Source organism: Dioscorea cayenensis, chromosome 19 (assembly GCF_009730915.1).
Source record: "Dioscorea cayenensis subsp. rotundata cultivar TDr96_F1 chromosome 19, TDr96_F1_v2_PseudoChromosome.rev07_lg8_w22 25.fasta, whole genome shotgun sequence".
NCBI classification, from domain to species: Eukaryota; Viridiplantae; Streptophyta; class Magnoliopsida; order Dioscoreales; family Dioscoreaceae; genus Dioscorea; species Dioscorea cayenensis.
The window spans coordinates 29,962,680-29,982,574 of record NC_052489.1 but is presented as its reverse complement, the minus strand read 5'-3'; the positions used below and the strand labels follow the sequence as shown (position 1 = coordinate 29,982,574).

The 19,895-nt window shown below is 39.0% G+C and overlaps 3 protein-coding genes across 3 annotated transcripts; all 3 read right to left on the bottom strand.

Moving 5' to 3' along the window:
* Positions 1–4: 4 nt before the first annotated feature.
* LOC120249366 (probable 2-oxoglutarate-dependent dioxygenase AOP1) lies at positions 5–1,069 on the bottom strand (the record flags this gene model as incomplete). Its single annotated transcript, XM_039257857.1, has 3 exons — positions 715–1,069; positions 246–618; positions 5–85 (listed from the first exon to the last, which is right to left on the bottom strand). Coding segments are annotated over exons 1-3 (642 nt in total), but the record flags the coding sequence as incomplete, so codon positions are not given.
* A 1,791-nt stretch (positions 1,070–2,860) lies between these two features.
* On the bottom strand, positions 2,861–3,450 carry LOC120250627 (dirigent protein 21-like). The gene has a single exon (XM_039259451.1). The coding sequence runs from the start codon at positions 3,448–3,450 to the stop codon at positions 2,869–2,871; it is 582 nt and encodes a 193-aa protein (XP_039115385.1). The 3' UTR covers positions 2,861–2,868.
* Positions 3,451–3,847: 397 nt separating this feature from the next.
* On the bottom strand, positions 3,848–9,890 carry LOC120249932 (glutamate--tRNA ligase, chloroplastic/mitochondrial-like). The gene is made up of 13 exons (XM_039258643.1): positions 9,605–9,890; positions 8,481–8,599; positions 7,673–7,794; positions 7,322–7,504; positions 6,771–6,889; positions 6,640–6,688; positions 6,431–6,532; positions 6,202–6,304; positions 6,020–6,083; positions 5,413–5,527; positions 4,893–4,993; positions 4,467–4,623; positions 3,848–4,247 (listed from the first exon to the last, which is right to left on the bottom strand). Exons 1-13 carry the CDS (start codon positions 9,841–9,843, stop codon positions 4,011–4,013), a joined length of 1,710 nt encoding a protein of 569 aa, XP_039114577.1. The 5' UTR covers positions 9,844–9,890; the 3' UTR covers positions 3,848–4,010.
* Between the last annotated feature and the right edge of the window lie 10,005 nt (positions 9,891–19,895).

The following is a 19,895-nucleotide window of genomic DNA, read 5'->3' as shown; positions in this document are numbered from 1 at the left end:
TAAACATCCCAAAACTCAATCTATCCTTCTTTCCCTTCATCATCACTTTGTGCAATGGTGCATGTATCCTCCCATTACTCCACACCTACATACACATATAAATATTTTTAAATAATATATAACTTAAGTATATATATGTGTGTGTGTGTTTCATAATAATAATCTTAAGTATATATATATATGTGTGTGTGTTTCATAATAATAATAATAATAATAATAATAATAATAATAATAATAAGACTTACTCTGAGAGCATCACCAGCAAGAACAATGAAGGAACCAGGAGAAGGGTTGACTTTCATCCACTCTCCATCCCTGGACTTGCACATAAGTCCATCAACCTCATTTTGGCATAAAACTGTCACAAAATTATGGTCGGTGTGAGGGGTGAGTCTGAGAATTGGTTCCTCATCTTCATCGTCGTCACCGTCATTATTGTTATTGCTTAGTGGAGCTGAATACTTCATCATCCTGAAAAGAGGATCCATGGTTGCTTCATGATCAGCAGCACTATGATCTAACTCAGTCCTCCCAATAACACCATAACTCTTGTACAACATGCATAGTATAATCTTGCTTAACTCTATCAACTTGCCACTCATTCTCGTCATTGTTTCACTGCCACGTTAATTAATTAAACCATAGTTATAACTTGCATGCATGCATTTGAATCAAGAAAGAAAGAAACAAAGAAAAAGATATATATGTTTATACTAGAACTTTTGATTGCCATGAGGCCACATGAGTTGAGTGAAGGAGAGGACTTGGCCGGAGGAGGGAGAGGAATTGACAACGGCGAGGGTTTCGTAGACAGTTCTGGCGGTGCGGAAGTAGGTGTAGTAAGGAGTGAGAGATGAGTTCTTGAGCTTGGTCTCTGGGGGGAGGTTGAAGAGTTGGTTCATGGCTGAGAAGGTCTCATGCAAGAGTGAACATTCATCTTGCTCTTGTTCTTGATCATTATGATATTCGACTAGAAAGAAGCCATGAGTCTCAACTCTCAAGAGCTTTTTGGACTTTTTGGCATTCAAGAGTACTGATACTCCATTGATTGGCGTCTAAACTTGATGGTTTTTTGATATGAAGGTGAGCAATGGATGTAGTTGGAGATTGAGATGGAGATGGAGATGTGGCCATTAATTCTTCTTCTTCTTCTTCTTCTTAATCTTGGATCTTGGAACTTCTTTTAATTTTCTTGTGGATCCCTTCATTGACTTTTTGTGTCGCACCTACATTAGATATCACCTAAGCATTTATTATTATAATTATTTATTATATTGGGCAACATGGTGAAGTTAATGGCATAATATATAGATATACTTTTTTCATAACCAATTTATTGACTTCTAGTTTGATTATTCATGATAATTACAAGTTGATGTGATGTCCGGTAAACTTTTTTCTATAATTAATTATAAAAAAATATTATATAAATCGCCCATTTATTGTAATTGGTCTATTTTATTTTATTTTTCACAGCTGTTTGATTGCTTCTTTGTAGGAGTAGTTGTTTTCTTATTAATATATTCATATAGTTCAATTTTTTTATTTTAAATCTTTTCATATATGATGGGAGTTTCTTATGATTTTTAGGATACAAATTTACTGAAATAAAAAAAATTTAGTCAAATTTAACTTAAATTCCACGCAAAAGAGATGGCAGGTGGTGGCAGAATATTACGTGGAAAAGTTTATTATTTCATACCTCTTATTTTATTCATGGCATAATATTTAATTTCTTTTTTTATATATTTTGGGTGCGTATATATATATATATATATATTTAACTTAATATTACTATCATAATGAAGTGTGTATATATATATAGGAGTAAACATACTCTGGGGATGTTCACAGGAAAGTCAGAGATATTGAGAAAAAAGAGAGATATAGAGCGATGGGTTGATAAATAGTATTTTTAACATTAATCAAGCATTGTATCACCTCTCAATAGGTTGGTGGGGTGTGTTTGGGTTTTATTTTAGCTTAACTGTAGAGAATTGAGCGGTTACTGTATACATTAATTGAATGGTTCAAATCAAAATATGTATATCCTGCTTTTCACTGTGTTATGATTCATAAACACAGTGAAACTATTTAGTGGAATGAAACAAACTGTTAAATAACAATCTAACTACTGATGATCAACTTAGGTAGAATTAAAATACATTTAAGAGATTTTTTAATTTGTTTTTTTTTTAAATTATCCATTTATATTTTATATACCTTTATTTCCGATGAATTATATTTAACTGCATATTTTTTAAAATATATTTTAAAAAAAATTAAATTTGAAAAAATTAATATAAGTTTTTATAAAATTTAGATTACCAACTAACTTCACTCCTTGATTTCTGCTAGTATATCCAGCAGCAGGGCTACGATGTCACTTACCTCCATGTTCGATTAGATGGGCTTCTTGATTTTGAAACCCTAACCGCTGCCATGTGAGCATATCACATATATATGACAAAAGGATTTCTGCGGATGTTCGTAGATGTCCGCAAGTGGTAACAGGATCTGTTTTGTTTTTATTTTTCATACTGTAGGTATTAGTAGGAATAGGTTTCAACGGTGTGATATTTTTAGTTACTGTACAAAAAATTGATTGAACATTAAGCCTAAAATACTGCTTATTCCACTTTTTATCGTGTATTATTTATAAAACTATACATTCATAATCAACAAATCATTGGACATTGGATTAAGACGTCCATAGATTAATAACCTATGGATGTTGACTGCAGATCTTGCCATTCATATATATATATATATATATATATATATAAATATAAACAAGAAACTAATAAAGTTTTCATTAATAGACACAATGAATAAGTAAACTTAATTTTGTAATGAAAATAATAAATCTCAGTGATGAGAAACACGAACATGATACTCAACAACAACAGCAACACTAGAGCTTCCACCGGTGGTGAGGTTACGTGAATGGGTGGTGAGCATAGCATACCCAAGAGCAAACTGAAACTTTCCGGTGCCGGCGATGACCGGCAACTCCCTCATCTTCGACCGAAATGCGACCCTCCCAAGCATCACCAGCGTGCTTCCATTGTGCTTCCCCTCAGTGAAAACCAAGTTCACGTTCACCAGCATTGCCGGATCATCGGCGTTGCTGGAAGAGAATATGGACATTCCTTGAGCTCTTCCGATCATCTTTGATGTTGGGTCTGGGCCGTCGGTGAGAGGGTCATCGACGACGGCTATGTTTCCGAAGAGCGATTTCTCTGTGTTTGTTGTTGGTTGCATGGTGATGAGTGGTTGGATGATGGTGGTCGCCGGAGAAGAGAGATGGTGGATGGTGTCGTGGGAGAAGAAGTGGAGACGTGTTTTCTTTGTGCCGGTGGGCTCGCCAGTGAGCTTTCCGGTGCCGGAGGAGAAGAGGATGAGGAGGAGGAGGAGGAGGAGGAGGATGGAGTTAGAGAAGGTGGCCATGCAGAATGGGGAATGATGGTTCATTGGTTTGGCATGTGGCTGTGTTTTGATGAGTCATTATTTTTATAATGAGATTGAGACAGAGAGAAATTAATAATGGTGTTATGTTAGATAATAATTTTGCATGCATTATTTATTATGTCATTGATAAAATGATGGATGATAAATGGGGGAACAAATTATTTGAAGCATTATTCTTGTTGTCTTCATGATCAATGTGTTTTATATTATGGGTTTTTTTTTTTTTTGTTGTTTCTATACAGTGTTCTTTTGAATAATAGTGTGGTAATCTTGAGAAACGTCTTAAGAGATTCACATAAAGTAAATTTTTTTTTTTAATAAAATTTAAATAGAAGTACTTTGCAAAGCATATATAGTATTGAAATTCACAGCAACTCGGATTTATTATGAAGAGAAGCATTGTTTGGTGAATATATAATAATGCTTGGGTAATACACAGAAATACATCATCAAGAACACAAAATTCCTTTTAAATAAAAAGGAATAATTTAAAAAGAAATTCTCATAAAACAAGAATTGGCAAATAGGATTCTATTAATTCAATGGAATGCAGTGGCAGCAGGCTCTGGTTGTGCTTCCTGTAGTGCTTTCAATGCCTCCCAGTCCAGTTCCTTGAGCGTTCTGAATCTCTCATCTAATGTAACAAAACCGATTTGAGGATTGACGATATCTCCATTGATTCCGGCCTTGTATATCAGAAGAATACTGCCTCCCATGTCCGGGCCGTGGAGCTTCCCGGTCAATAATACTCGAAGAGGCATAAACAGAGATTTTCCCTGGAATTAGAGACTCAGACATTATCAAAAACACATTAATGTGAGAAACGAATAACGTGCGTCATCAGTTAATGCATAAAACATATCCAGTTACTGCTCTGGATTGCATCTCCAGTTTCAAGGAAACATGATATTCAGAATATTCATTTGACTATGAGATAAAAATATGGGATAGAAAGCGCGCAAAGTGTTTCCAACATCATAAAGGATATGACTAACCTTGCGTTTCAGCAACTTGCCAAAGCTCTTCACCCATTTTTGCCAACCAGCATGACCTTCCTCTAGTGCTTTACGAAGTTCTCCACTGTCATAAGCAGCAATCAAACTCGAGGCGACCTCAGGGAGTTTGTCTTCTAGAACAGGTTTTCCTTCAGCACTGTGAACCGTACCAAATGATCAGAAATCAATTATCAGATTAGGTGTGGTAGGAGTGCAAGTAAGAAGCAAGTACCTTGTTTCTAATTTCGCTACTTTCATCTAATCAAATTAACTTATACTAAGAAGCAGACTCCCGCCCACTGAGTAAATTAACTCAGCAATTGAATTAACTAGCTATGTTGTTAAAATTGTGAACAATCCACGCAGTTAAAACTCCAACTGTCATTACCAGCTTTTCAGAGACAACTTAGGAAGGTGTAAGCATACCTAGTTAAAGTAGAGTTTAATGGATAAGATAGCAAGTTTGACATAACTTTATCAGCATCAGTAACCAAGTCAATCCCATCCTTCAATAATTCAGTGGCTTCCTGCATGTTTGTGGAACAAAAGTTAGACTGCTTTTTTCACGACAAGTTAAACCATTAGAAAAGTAAATAAATAAGGGCAATAACATGTTAAAAAAAAAATTAAGGCAACAGCACTGTCCAATAAGTCTTGCTCAAAGCGGGAACTCACAAAACTTAAGTACTCTTGCATGTATTTGGATTTATTAGAAAAAGGAGTTTGTTAAATATCTGAGAAAGGATAACCTATTTGATCCATGAGACATAACTTAGCAAACATGTATCCAAATTATTCCAATCAAAAGCAACCAATATCAGCAGGATAACTTACATGAAAATGACCTAAGATCTACTTACGACAATGAATGACTTGGGCGGCGTATGCTCTATGGTAAGATTTGTTTTCAAGTACCAGTATGATGTGTAAGCAGACAGATATATACCTTTACAAACATCCCTTCAGATTCTAAGAGAATCCCTGCAGTTTTCCACCGTTCTCCTATAATCTTAACCAATTCCTCCGATGGAAGAGCTCTCAAGTGCTGGCCATTCATCCACCTAATAGTGATAAAAACAACCATTGAATAAAAAGAAAAAAATCTAAGCTAAAAAAATAACAATTGAATACAAAAAGTGTAAATATTAAAAATTTTTGTTCTGAACTTCAGAAATTATATACTGAAGTATGAGAAAGTGAGACAATAGAAATTGCTTGACATGTTAGTGCAGCATCAGGCTGAAGGACCAAGTGACATTTATATTTCAACCATAAATAACTGCTACAATAATTCTGTAGCAGCTGCTTCGTTGGCAGGTAGTATGAGAAACTAAAGGTGTGTTTGTTTGCCTGTTTTCTGTTTTCTGTTTTCTATTTCATGTGTCTAGTTTAAATTTTCCAATTTCCAGTTTTCTTTGTTTATTTGCTCTTCTTTTTCTACTCCAATGTTTTCTCTTTTTTTCTCATTTCTATTTATTTTTCTGCGCAAATGTGATAATGACATATTATCAACAGCTAGTAATGATAGCCCCTACATTTCTCCTCTCTCTTACCTCAACTTTGCTGAATCAAAGACTGCTCCACTCTTATTGACACGATCAATAGAAAACTTCTCCACTACAATACATGAAAACAAACTTTGTGAAATGTACAAAAAAAGATAAATGATTTACATTATGCCAAAAAAAAAATTGTTAATGGAACAATACTGACAATAGACACTGTAGAAACTAACCAAGTTGATCGATGGTGAAAAATTCATTTTCTGTACCATCACCCCAACCTAAGAGTGCTAGATAGTTGACCATTGCCTGTGGCAAATATCCCATCTCCCTGAACTATAAATTTAAACAATAAAAATAAAAGATTGTTCAGATAAAAAATAAAAATAAAAATATTCGCACAATAATACACCTCATGATCATGGAAACTATCTTGATGGAATGGCTATAATTATTAATTACCTGTCCAACTGAAGTTGCCCCATGACGTTTTGATAGCTTGCTTCTATCAGGAGCTAGAATCAGTGAAACATGTGCAAAAGAAGGCATTGGAAATCCAAGGGCCTGAGATCAAGGAGAATGTTAAGGTCCCCCAATATCTTAATTGAGGTTAGTGTCAATAAGTCAACACTCAGAGAGGATAGAAGATTTGGAAATAGAAGGATTGTTACGTTGTATATAAGTGCTTGCCGTAAGGTGTTTGGCAAATGTTCTTCTGCTCTGAATTCCAAATAATATCAACATAAATCATCTGCAAACGCAATTAACTTCAAACAAGAAAGTTCTATACGTGGAACATTACCTGATAACATGTGATATATGCATGGTGGCATCATCAACAGTGACACAGAAATTATAGACAGGCTGACCATTGCTTCTCAAAATCACAAAGTCACCAAGTGTGTCCAAGCCCCAACTGACCTTCACAGGACTATCAATGAATTAGAAACTATCTGGTGTACTTTCTAAGATCGATTTGATTTGCAATACAATGCACACGTCATTTTTTACTAGGTTCATTGTCATGCTTCTTATACTACAAAAAGAAGAGGAAATCTCTAAAAAGAGTTGAACAGCTAGGCAGATGATGGGCATAAGTTCAATTTTAAAAGAAGTTAAGTGCATCACCCTAGCCAAATTTCACTCAAAAAAAAAAAATTCTTCGGGATTCCTCTTGCTGAACAGAAAAAGTAGGATCATTTGGCGTTTGCTAAGACACAACCAAACAACCAAAATTAAAGCACAAAGCAGTTATTTAAAATGGCCAAAATCATTAAAAAGCCTGACAAATTAGTCTATGACAATGTCATTATGAGCAAGAACTCCCTGATTAAACAAGTCCATGAATCTTACTTCACCACGGATGATATCTTCAATCTTCAGTCTGCCTTCCTTGGGGACACGAAAACGATATGTGTAAGGTGTTCCTTTCTCTAGCTCCTTTTGCACTTCCTCATCAGAAGCAGTTGCCCACTTTCCTGTGTATACTGGAGGCAGCTGCATTTGTTTTGCAGTTTCTTTCATTTGTTCTAATTCCTAAAAGGGAATGACAAGGAAAATTGAAAACAACAATTAGGACAATGGCATAATTAATCCTGTCCCAGTGTTAGGAGTGGTAAATGCAACAATTCTACATAAACCATAAATTCTAAGAACAGCTCAAATGAAACAGAAAGTGAACTAGAGATTCATTCTTTGAAGTACCTCACTAGAACAAAAGCATCGATAGACATGGCCAGAATTCAATAATTTCTCAGCATATTGCTTATAAAGAGAATTGCGCTCTGACTGGCGATAAGGACCATACTCCCCACCAGCACCAGGGCCTGATAGGTTCATCAAAGAATCATCATCTTCCAAGGATGGCATAACAAACATGCCAGCTTTTAGAATTATAAAAGGAAAAAGCTAGCACTGAATTGATATGGTAAGAAACTGATTGTTACAATAGTTGAGAGCTCTAATCTTAGAAAGACCTAATGAGAGGGAAACAAAATTATACAAGAAAATTATTTAAGCAAAAGGGCAGCAAGGATCAAGAATTAAAACACTCTAGGAATTCAATGGCAAGAACAAAAAAACTTTCACCATAAATCAGTAAGTTGCACACATTTAAAAAGACACCTTAGATAATAAAATTAAGGTTGGAAAGGCTTCAACTAAGATCAGGATGCCAAGCATAAATTTAATGTGTATTTACTCCCTAGGATATTTAAATGAAAACTTCATTGCTAAACTTTAACAATCTCTCTAGTCATGCCAATTGCATAGCAAAGATTACTTTTGTGCGTCGATTCATGATTTTGTTTAACTCTTTGTAAAGTATTACTTCAATCTTTTTAAGAATAAAAAAGCATTGCTCAACTAGACATGTTTTACACTGATGAGAAAAAAATCAAATAAATCTTATGCAATCCTCCTTATTACATAAGATGCTCAGGAATATAGAACATGCCCAAACTAATAGACACCAAACAGCTAATGGCCTTGCATCAGTCGAAAATAACTTCACCTTCGTCCCAATCAAGACCAAGCCAGGAAAGATCATTCAGCATTGCTTCCTCTGACTTCCTTGTAGATCTCTCCAAGTCAGTGTCTTCAATTCTGAGGATAAACTTCCCACCTTTGGACCTAGGAAAATTATTGTCAGAAGTTTGTTAAAAGTATCTCAAGAATAACATCTACTGTTGAGAGTACAAGAGGACTGAATTTTGAGGCAAAGGACAACAGGCAGCTTGATTAAATAAGGCAAAGGCAAACAGATAACAATAGAAAGTAACTAGCAAAACACACATATCATACAAAGGATCACATTAAACAAAATACATATAGTTTATAAGCAAACAATTATAATTGTTTTTACTAGAATTTACCTTTAAGGTAACTCCAAATGGAATAGGAAAGCAAAGGAAGAACAAATAAACAGCTGATGTCACTATCAAGCAGATTACAGATGGAACAAAACTAATTATACAACCACTGCCTGATGCATAAACCAGGCTCTCTTATCATAAACAGTCTTGAAACATAAATCATGTACAATTACTAGCCTGAGTCTCCTGCTTCACCACCAATGATGCCTTCTGCATTTTAGAGCCTAAAACTATCTCATTCTACATGTCGCTGCCAATTTGCTGATATTCTCTCTACACGTTTGTCATGTAAAAGGGACTACGAACATCACACAGAAAAACTAATCACAATAGAATATCTCCACATCCCAACACTACCCCAACCTTCAATGCAGCTAAAATAAATGAGCAAACAAGCTTCCTCTCATGGCAAACATAAGAAAACCTCAAACACCAATGAAAACACAGATAAAGGTCCATTCGGATTAAAATTTATAGAAGAAAACGAAAAAGAAGTGATTTTTCTTAAGGTTTTCGTAGAAACACTTGAGCCAGTGTTAACACTAAAACTGAATCCATAAACCTTTTCTTCTCCTATAAAAGAGCGAAAATTTTCATTTTTATCTCGATGTTATTATTGTGAGACCCATACACAGCAAGACACTCTCTCTTCTTCTGTTCTTAGCCAAATGATCCTATACATCGAGCTTGGATCTACATAGAAAAAAATTCTACGAAAAATCTCAGGCACTACCGATCAAAATCAACAACAAATTCAACAAACCTCGCGAAGAGGTAGTTGAAGAGAGCCGTCCTAGCGCCACCAACGTGAAGGTTCCCCGTCGGCGAGGGAGCAAAACGGACACGGACTTCCCCATCGGCGGGGCCCGTGACGGCAGAAGCCGATACCGATAGGCTTCTCCGGCGAACCAAAAGGCATGGTTTACAACGGAGGAGCGGCGCCGAGGCCGCTGGAAATGCCCAAATTCGAAACCATTGCGATCCCGCGAGGCTCGCCGCCATCTCTCTCTCTCCGAGTCCAGCTCTCGGAATCGTGAGAGGATAAGAATGAGGTTGACATCATGGGCAAGCACAGATCTTGAAGCCAAAAAGATCTTCAGATGCCTCGAGATCGTATCTCATCATTCTAATTCAACATTGGCCTGGGATGGGCCCCAAGCATGATACGGGCCTTTGCGGGCTCGTTCAGTTGCCTTGCTTGCCGGCCTGGGATCAGTTTTTATTTTTAATTTTTTTATAAGATTTTTAAATTAACTTCCTTTTTGAGAAGTATATAAATAAATAAAAATAATTTACAAATATATTAAGATATCAAAGTAATTTTTCATGTTTTTAAGGGTATGTAAATAAAATAACTATCAATGGCGTTCGTTTCGAGAGGACTCGTGATCGAACCTCATGCCCCACTGCGAGGTGAGCAGCGTGGATCGCGTTGGCGCTTTACTCCTCACACGTCATGCGTCCCTCGCGATTTTCGGTCATTTGTCATCATTCTCAAAAATAAATAAATAAATAAATAAAATAACTTTTTTTAAAAAAAAACAATTGTACTTCGCTTTCTCACCGTCAATGTATTTTTTTTCTAATATATCATCACAGATTTTCTATGGGTTTGAGTTTTTTCAATATTTAAAACCTTTTCATAATTTTGTAATGCATTGCATAATTAATTTTAATTTTTTAACATGAGTTAAAAAAAAATTCATTTACATTATAAAAAAATTCGCAATGATTTTTACCTTGTTCATTAAAAATTCAATTTTTTAATATTTTTATTTAAAAGTTTTAATGGCCATGCCCAGACTGTGCCTAAGCACTATAGTTCTTGGATTCAAATTAGCTAATTTTTTTTTAAAAAAAAACACAAATTATTAATAATTTTTAGAGTGAAAAATTCCATCACTTTAAGTTTGTAAAAATTACAAAAAACACGTTAGTTTTGCATCACAAATCACCTCCTTTTTAAAAGCTCTATGTTTTTCAAACCCCGAGCGCATTAGCGGATGTGAGCAGAGTGAGTTTAATTTTTGCTGAAAATGCCCTTGCATGGGGAGTCGTGGTGCTGCAACCGTCTCGGCGATTTGAGGAGGAAGTGGGCGGTTTTTCGTAGGAGTAATCCAGGAGGCAATTTATTGGGCCGTTTTCTTTACTTTCTCGACTCACGTCTTGAACTTTTCCATTTCGAGTATCTCGAGAGTTGTCTCTCTGAAGCCAACTCTACGTAATTAGCATTTCATCAGCTTTTCCCTTTCCATGGTATCTCGAAGGAGAAGTCCCCATGCGACTAGTTGGCATTTCATCGGTTTCGCAATCTAAGGTATTGAGTATGGTTTTATGTTAAGCTGATACTATTCTAGAAAGATTTTTCGAGTTTTTGTTTTGTGCTACTGTTTTTGTTGGAAGATATTGAAGTACGCAAAGGGGATTTCTCATTTTGGGGTTTTTGTTAGATGCGGGAGATTTCTCAGGTGGGGTTTTGTTTTGTTTGCATTTTAGTATGTATCACTATCAAAATAGTTTTTCGATTGTTATGATTTGTGTAATATTTATAATGTGCATTTCCCTTTTCGTTTTGATATAGTTTGCGATTTCTGAAAGGAGGTTGAGCGTTTAGAAATGAGATGTTCTGAGTTTAAAATTTGTTTATCTACATTTAAAGTATTCTAAATCTCGTTTAAAAATGGGTCTCAGTTTAACATGTTATATCTACTGTTTAATAAGCGAGAGTTCTGGATTTAAAACCTTATATTTCAAAAAGCTTAAACTTTTTATCGTCTTTGCGTATTGAATGTATTTGTTATTATCGTGAGCTTGTGATTATGGCGGTCGACCTAGTTAATGGGCGATGCTATTTGGCTAGCGGTTGTGGAGACCTTAGTGAATTGAAGATAACATGACCCCTCGACTGGGGAGATTATTGAAGGAGCCGTTTGCGGTGATTCATTTGGTGGAAGCTATATACAAGAGAGGGCCATTCTTGATTCTCTTTCTGACAAAGTCGATGGTCGCGCAATAAATTCGAGGGATCGGGGAAAAGCTGCTTTGAGTTTGAGACCTCGAGATGTGGCCCTCGTTCTTGAGTGCTGCGTTGCGATAGGCGGCGTGATGGTCTTTCGAAGAAGAAAGAAACCCGGGTCGGTTCGAAGGCGGTATCGTCGCAGACCTACGAGAGCGGAGACTCCGTCGAGCACTACTGGTGCGACTTGTTCGACAGGAGGGAGAAGAAGATAATTTTGTCAAACTCGATGGTGTGCCTCGTGGGGACGATCCTCTTCCCAAATACATCATGCTCGGTTCGAGGCTGGATCGTTGATTACGTCGATGATCTACCGAGCCGTGAGAGGCGATCTGGCGTGGTAGCAGGGCGGCGACCTGAAGTGGCTTATGGAGGATATTCCACAGTGGCGCTTACGAGTGCTGAGATAGATCTTGTGGGAAAAAGAGACCGACCACGAGATGCGTTGAGGGGTTGCTCGGTCGCGCTTAGCGTGCGGTTTCTGGTGGCCGGAGCGAGGGAAGAAAGTTCGTTTCAGCCGAGATCCCAAGGATCTTTGTACTTCACGGTGAAAGTACTACAAGGAAACTGCGGCGGTAGAAAAGCGAGCTTGTCGTCGCTCGATGGAAAAGGAGGTAATAAATCATGAGACGATGTTTAACATAAGTCTTTAATGTTTAAACATTTTATTTAGCGTTTAACTTTAGTATTCTGGTTTAAAACTTATTACATCTTGGTTTAAATATTTTTGTTCTCCGTTTAATTATATTCTATAACGTTTTAAATATATAAACACTATGTTTTAAATATAGTTTTTATAGTTTAAAATGAATGATTTATTTGAAATTGTTTGGTTTACATATGTTAGTTTCTACGACATTTGGTTCGAGCGAATCTTTGAAGAAAGAAATATTTGTTGGAGGCACTACGATGGATGGATGCCATTGCTCACGGGAACCGCTTGCTCGAAGGCGGGGATGAGAGGCGGACCTACATCGTGCTTGGCTGGACTGACGTTCTCCTACTTCGACCCACCGCAGCGCCACGCGTTCCTCGGCAGCGAGAAAGCACTCCCAGTACCCCGTGATTACAGACAACCCAGCCTGCAGCAGCGTCCCGATTGTGGCGGTCCCACTGACCATGGCGGCCCTCGGCCGTAGGCGGCCACTGCGGTGACATTAAGCGAAGATGTCGCGCAACTCTTATCTTGAGGCGTGCGAGATATTGATAATGCGAGGGTTTCCTCGGCGCCGGCTCGTGTTGGTAGCTGGAAGGGCGTTATGCAGCCAGTTGCGCCGTCACTCGAAAAGCTGAAAGCACCGGGGACGAGCAGAGGCGTCGAGATTTGGCTGACGGCGGCGTCATCGGGAAGGTCGTTTCAAAGCCACATTCGAAGAGACTTGCGAAAGAGGAGAGCAATCTGCCTCTGTCTCCACGCTACGGTGACGATGAAAGCAATGTGACACCATCGGTGGTGATCTTTGTTGTTGAGGAAGGACATCGTGAGATGATGTGGCAGTTCTTGGAGATGTTGAGGAAAGATCGTTGACTCTCTTCTCGATGAAATCCTTGACCGGTGGAGCCATTGCAAGATACTGGCGTCGAAAGATGGACCATGATCCACGAAGATCGAAAACAAGTTAAGGGTGTGTCTCAAATGATGTTGTTGTCGTAGCGCGGTTGAGAAAGATCGTCGAATCCGTTCTAAGTGGGCGTAGCCCGTGGTGGCGATTACGCTGACCAGGCGGGACCTGATCCCACCGCAGACAAGAACCATGTAAGGATGTGTCTGCGGTTGATGCTATCGCCGTCGATCCCAGCAGTCGAGCGGGCACGATCAGCGAGAACAACCATGTAAGGATGTGTACTGCGGTTGATCGCATCGCCGTCGTCCCCGCGTCGAAGGAAGATCTGCTGAAGACCCAGACAGAGCAGCGAGAGAGGATGATCGAGGCCAGTCGAAGGGTGGACCCGGGACTGATCCGGAAAGCTTTTTATTCGAAGAAGAGAAATGGGTTGGCTGAGTCGTCTTAACAAATCTGACGAGGAGTTGATGAGGATCTTCCTCGTCGCTTTCTATGGGCAGAGTAAGTGTAAAGTTTTTATGATATTGTTTAAAGGTTTTTATTATAGTGTTTAACTATTACCTAATAGTGTTTAATACCTTTATGTTATCATTTAATTTGTCACTTAACGTTTAATTATATATAATACCATGTATACGATTGATAATATCATTTAAATATTTCTGATATGGTGCTTATGCTATGTATATTGTTTTAACCTCGGCATATCGTGTGGAAGAATGGCCAGCATCGGCTACACGCGACAAATTATACTGCTGCCTTGAGGGAAGAAGATGGTATGTGATGATGTGATGGGCAGCTTTCGTGTCATAGTACAAATAGTCGGCGAAAAGCCGTATCCTTCTGAAGCGGCGCCTCCACCGAGACCGCTTACTTGCTGTTTATGTCAGCGGGACTGACGCACGCGACCCATGATTATGGCTATGATCAGGGATGATTGTCGCATAAGCTGCATGAAGTTCAAATTGTCATCCTCCCGATAATCATGAATGGCCACTTCCATATCGTACGTCGTGAGACGATGATAAAGCAAGAATACTGAGGCATTATTCTTCGTGATCGAGAGTACGATAAGGGACAGCGTTGGACATGGTAAGTTCTTTAATTATGTCAGATTAATATACATTTTGGTATTTAAATCGGTATTCTAATCTCGACTTGCGTATCTCGGCGAGTAGAATCTATTCGACGTTTAGTAGCCGATATGGAGTTCGGCCGAGTCGGTGGCAACAAAAGTCCCACTCGTCTGACGACAGCGAAACGCCCGTAAAACAAGCGAGGCGTCGATTGCGCGAAAATCTACGTCATGCGGTTTATCGACGATTACTTTGGGGTGAGAGATTCGACTCTCATGAGACGAGACGTTCCTTACCTCAGATTAAGGTATGTTACGCGCATGCCAAGAAGGGGAGGCGGTAGGCGTCGATCCATGACGAAAAAGTGCGTGCAGGCGGGTTAAATTTTGTTTTGAAGAACATGTCTGTATGTCACGGATACTCGATTTTGTTTCGAGATGTAGATCTGGACAAATTCAATTCATTGTTTCGATGTTCGAAGGCGTGACTTGTATATCTTAATGTAAATTTTGTTTGTTTTTGAATTGTAAGCGAGTTAAAATTCCATTCGATTTCATTTCGTTGTTTAATTCACGTTCCTAATTATGTACATTTCACTTTCGTTGTTTAAATATACTATATATCGTTTAAACATCAGGTTGAAATGTTTCAAAGTCTGATGTGTCAGATTTAAAAATAACACGATGTCTCTGTTTAAATACATTCGATTCGTTTGTAAAGGTAAGAGTTTAAATATGAGAAGTTGCCCATCGATACACACGATGTTTCCTATCATCGTCGGCTTATTCTGATGCCCTAGTCGGCTGACAGATTTCATTCTAAAGATCTACGATTGTGACCGGATCCATGCGCGGCTCAGGCTGCATATGACTGGGACATCAAACGCTTGCGACTCGATCCTCTTTTAGTCATTAGCTTGTGTGCCTCGTCAGCGGTCATGAGAGCGAAGCTCGCGATTTCCCGTCGAAGACGTCATCGCGTCGGGTATGAGGGAATATAGCTTCCTTGTGCACGCCCAGATTTATGATTGTCGGCAGGTGGTACCACGCTAATAAATCGATGTATACGTTGGTGTCACTACTGCGATTGTTCTTTGCGCCAGCGTGTTTGCCGAGGGATACCACTAAAACTTGCACATCGACATGAACAAGTTTCGATGGCGAGATCACGGATTCTTTACGCGAGTGCGATCGCTTCGTGCGATCATGACACGGCGAGCGACACGAGTTTGCGCATCGTCTCAACAATGATCTACACCGCAGATGTATCCGGGCGTAAATGGGTCTCCCAGTTTTGTAATCGGCTTGTTAGCGTTTACATAACGTGCGCATCGACTTGAACACAGCGAATAAGAGTTCAAACAAAGCGGTGATGGTTAAATAGTTAGTAAACATGGTTAAAAACATTGTGTGAAATATTTAAAGCGAAAGGTTAATATTTAAAAAGTCGAGAAAAAGTTTAATTAAACAAAAGATTGAGAATGTTTAAAAAGGTGACACTAGAAGTGTTAGAAGTGTAAAACTGACATTCGTGGACCTTATAGAGTCGTACCCGTTTTAAATGCGCGTCAAGTGGCAGGCTTCCTTGATCGAAGCGATTGAGCGACTCATGACGTTTGAATACATCTACCGCTGACGATCCTCACGACGGATAATTTGACCCGATGTGCCGTATCGGTTGTTAATCGACGTTGATGAGCTTCGGGTGATGTGAGTGCTGAGTTCGTTAACGGTATCATTGAAATCTTTAGCGTGGATGCCCGTACGATCGCGAGGCATATAGACCCGGCACTCCTCCCTCGATGCCTTCCAGGTCTGAGCATTGGCTTTCGTAAAATTGGCGCTCAAATGTCGAAGGCGGTATGCATGTGGCGAAGAGGAAGACTCTCGCAATTGTGCTCGCTAGGCCCTTGGAGGCGCTGTCCAGAAGCGAAGGTAATTATCTCGCTGATAGTCTCCGTCCTCAGTATAAAGGCATCGCCGCAAATGAACCAAAGTCGATTGGCATCGGTCTCGGGTTATCGACTATGACTCGAAGGCGGCGTGGAAAAACCATTGTTTCCATCTTTCCGCAGGCGCTGTGGTAGTGTACGATATTTTTCCAAGGAGGTGGAGTCTGCCAGCTAAACAGCAGATGACACTAGCACTCTTGAATCCCACAATACACTGTGTGAGATACTGACGTTTAAAACGTCGGCAGTCTCTTTCCAGCGATCGCTTAGCAGCTGCAGGGAGTTGTCTCGCCGCCTTATCCACATGCAACAAGCAGATCGTGGTGGAGATGTCAAGCTATCAGTCGGAGACCAGCGGGGCGTACTCTTTTTCCCAACCAAAGCTTGCCTTGTGGTATGTGGACACCATGTTTCGCAGCATGTCGCCCACGAATGTCGATGGCCTCATCTGAGGGGCGGTCCGAGCTTGAATCACACAAATGCGCTAACCCGTTTTTGGGCGCTTTCGGATGCGGCAGCAGACCTATACGCACTATAGTGTGTGACGGGTTGATTGTCTTGATTCCGAAAGTATTTTGTACTACTCTTTTGATGCATGAAGGCGCCCGATGTGAGCCATGTCCGTAGCATTCCGCGATCGCTGATGTTTTCGTTCTTTATGAATTTGAAGTCAAAAGAAATTCCTTTTGATTTGCATGATTTGATCGTCCGAAATGTTGACGCGTCAGCGTTGTCGATATCCAGCGAAAGCGCTTGAGAATGATGTCGGCGAGGAAGGAAGGCGATCAGCGTCCGGAGTCGCCGTAGGAATGAGCTGGAGCACTCGCGAATCGCAGATTCCACGCACTTGATCGAATGAATCGATATATATTAGGAGCGAATATAATGTTTAAGTGATAATGACAATATTTAAGCGTTAAATTAAATATAGCGATTAACTAATAAGCGTAAGCGACTAGTACAAGATTTTATAATAGTGCCGAACGTATTTAAGCACTAGTGACCCCGAACCCATATGGAGCGATTAAAGAGAAGGAACTTACTGACAGGTAAAACTACGTTTTCGTTTAGAGATCGGCAATGGCGCATTTTACATCTCGGCAGCACAAGATCAACTCTGACACGTTTGAGATGGGTGCACATGACACATCCATTGCGGAAAGTCGACATTGTTTTCTATTGAGTATTTGTTTTTATATCCATCGGTGTGATGAACTTAACCACAGATAGAAACTTGAGACAAAACCATCTCACTAAAATCTCGGCTAACACCAACTCCCAAGAAGTCCGAGCCGTGAGCATTGAAAGCTCTTGCTCCCGTTGAATCTAGCAATACCACGAAACTCTCCGTAATATATCGTAGAAAACCAAGATCATGCAGACCCAGAATGAAATGAAGGAACAAAAATAAGCCGAAGAAGAAGAAGAAGAAGATGTAAACAACAAACAACGATCGGATAGCGAAACAGTGCGTATATATATTCTTGTCGTGATGAAGACAAAAAGTGCGTAGAGGTTAGACTCAGGCGTGATGTGATTGGGCGGTATTTTTCCCTCCATCCCAAGGGCAAAAAGTAAAAATATATGTCATCTATCGCGATGAGAGACATATTGTCATCGTCGACATGAGTGTCTGTTTAAGCGTACGGTATTTTATGTTTAAAGCGGATAGATATAGTGTTTAACATGATCGATTACTCGGGTTTAAATAAAAGTCATATCATGTAAATAATCACGTAAACCGTTTAAATAAAAGTTATTTAAACTGCATTTTAAAATATATGTTATTGTTTAAATTGAATGCTTTCATCGCGACAGCGTTGAAGATGGAGTCTTACCTCAGGTCATTTGTTTAAACATCTTTTACGTATTTTCTTAAACACTGTCAGTTGTCGTTGTTTAAAGAGTAACTAGAGTATTGTTTAACTTTTTTCTATTGTTTACACGTTGTCATTGTTTAAAAGGTAACTTTTTCTTAAACACCAGTTATCATGTTTAAACATATTTTCACATATTTTTCATTGTTTTACTGATGAGCGTTCTTTTGTTTCCACATTGTTTTTACTAGGTCTCATTTTAAATTTCAAAAGTTCACATTCAAATAAGCTTGTTTCGTTTTGTTATAAAAGATTTACAACATTTACAACATTTACAACGTCCTCTCGGGACTTTGATACACTCAGCGACTCGACCTCGTGCTATAGAAACAAGTATGCGTGACGTTCGAATGCTCGCAGTGATTTTGCATAACATGCGCATCAACTTGAACACCTGCGGACGTCTGACATTAAAAAGGTTAAACAAACACATTCATGAAAAGCGACTATTAATCGATGTGTTATGGTCGGGACTTAGCGAAGATCACGATAGTTAAACACGGAGCGTAATAGTTGTACACGACGTAATGTTCTTAAGCGGTATGAAAAGTCTCAGTGATAAATATCGACCCCGTCTTAAAGGATGTTTCACGATCTCCTCCTCTAGAGAATCCTCCACTGATCACGAAATACGTGAGAAACTTTCTTTTCTTACAAAGTTGAAATGCTCGAGCAATTGCTTTGCCCGTCGTCCATGCATGAAGAATCCTCCGCATTTAAGGCGATTATGAGAGCATTTTGACTGAGGCGAGGAAAAAGATAGTTTAACTGTTCGCGTGATTGCGGCTAAATGATTCTCAAGATAAGGGAAGAAGGTTCGCGAAACGTCCCTTTTCGAGATAAGTGGTTGTCCAGTGGGAAGAAGGAGGGCGAGGAGGAGGGGCCGAGGGACGAGGGAGGAGGATGATGAGGACTGACGAGGGGTGGTTGTCCGTGGGGAGGGTTCTTCACGGTTGTTATGGTGTGAATTCCACAAGCGGTGACTCTTCATGCATCCAGAAAAAAGTTAAGCGACGTAGTCGACAGTTGGTCGATGAGAGCGAGCGGGTGTTAGGATATTTATATTCAAGTGCGTAAGAATTAATGGCGGCATTAATTCTTATCTGCGGGATACCATAACCTGACACTGCCGGGTGCCGCTTTGCCAGCAATTCGGATCAAAGCAGAAAAAGATCTCCGTTTTACTGCGAGACTTTGATAATTTACTCGTTAATATTAATAGTTATACATGTAAAGATAATGTTAAGCGAGAGATGGCAAGTATTAAGCGGATATGACTAATTATTAAACGTATTAGTAATATATTTAAAGCGGATAATAGCAAATAGTTAAACATTATTTAAACAATAGTTATTCTGGTACGTAATACAACTTTTGACCATAAGCGAGAAGGCAGTGATGAAAGCTTATCTTGTACTCAAACGATAAAATCATTCTGCTCGTTTGAAGATGAAGTCCTTGACGCCGTCAGGTAAAATCGATTTCATTTTCAGTTTGAGAAAGCGATTTATATATTTCGGGTATGATAATGAGGGAAACAACAAGATGTAATGCGACTCCTTGGCATTG

Excerpts from the sequence above, each read along its gene's own strand:
- LOC120250627 (XM_039259451.1), bottom strand. The coding sequence starts at position 3,450 with ATGGCCACCTTCTCTAACTCCATCCTCCTCCTCCTCCTCCTCCTCCTC.
- LOC120249932 (XM_039258643.1), bottom strand. The coding sequence starts at position 9,843 with ATGGCGGCGAGCCTCGCGGGATCGCAATGGTTTCGAATTTGGGCATTT. Across the intron at positions 7,795-8,480 it reads TGGTCTTGATTGGGACGAAG|GCCCTGGTGCTGGTGGGGAG; the intron begins GTGAAGTTATTT and ends TGAACCTATCAG. Across the intron at positions 6,890-7,321 it reads AAGATATCATCCGTGGTGAA|GTCAGTTGGGGCTTGGACAC; the intron begins GTAAGATTCATG and ends AGTCCTGTGAAG.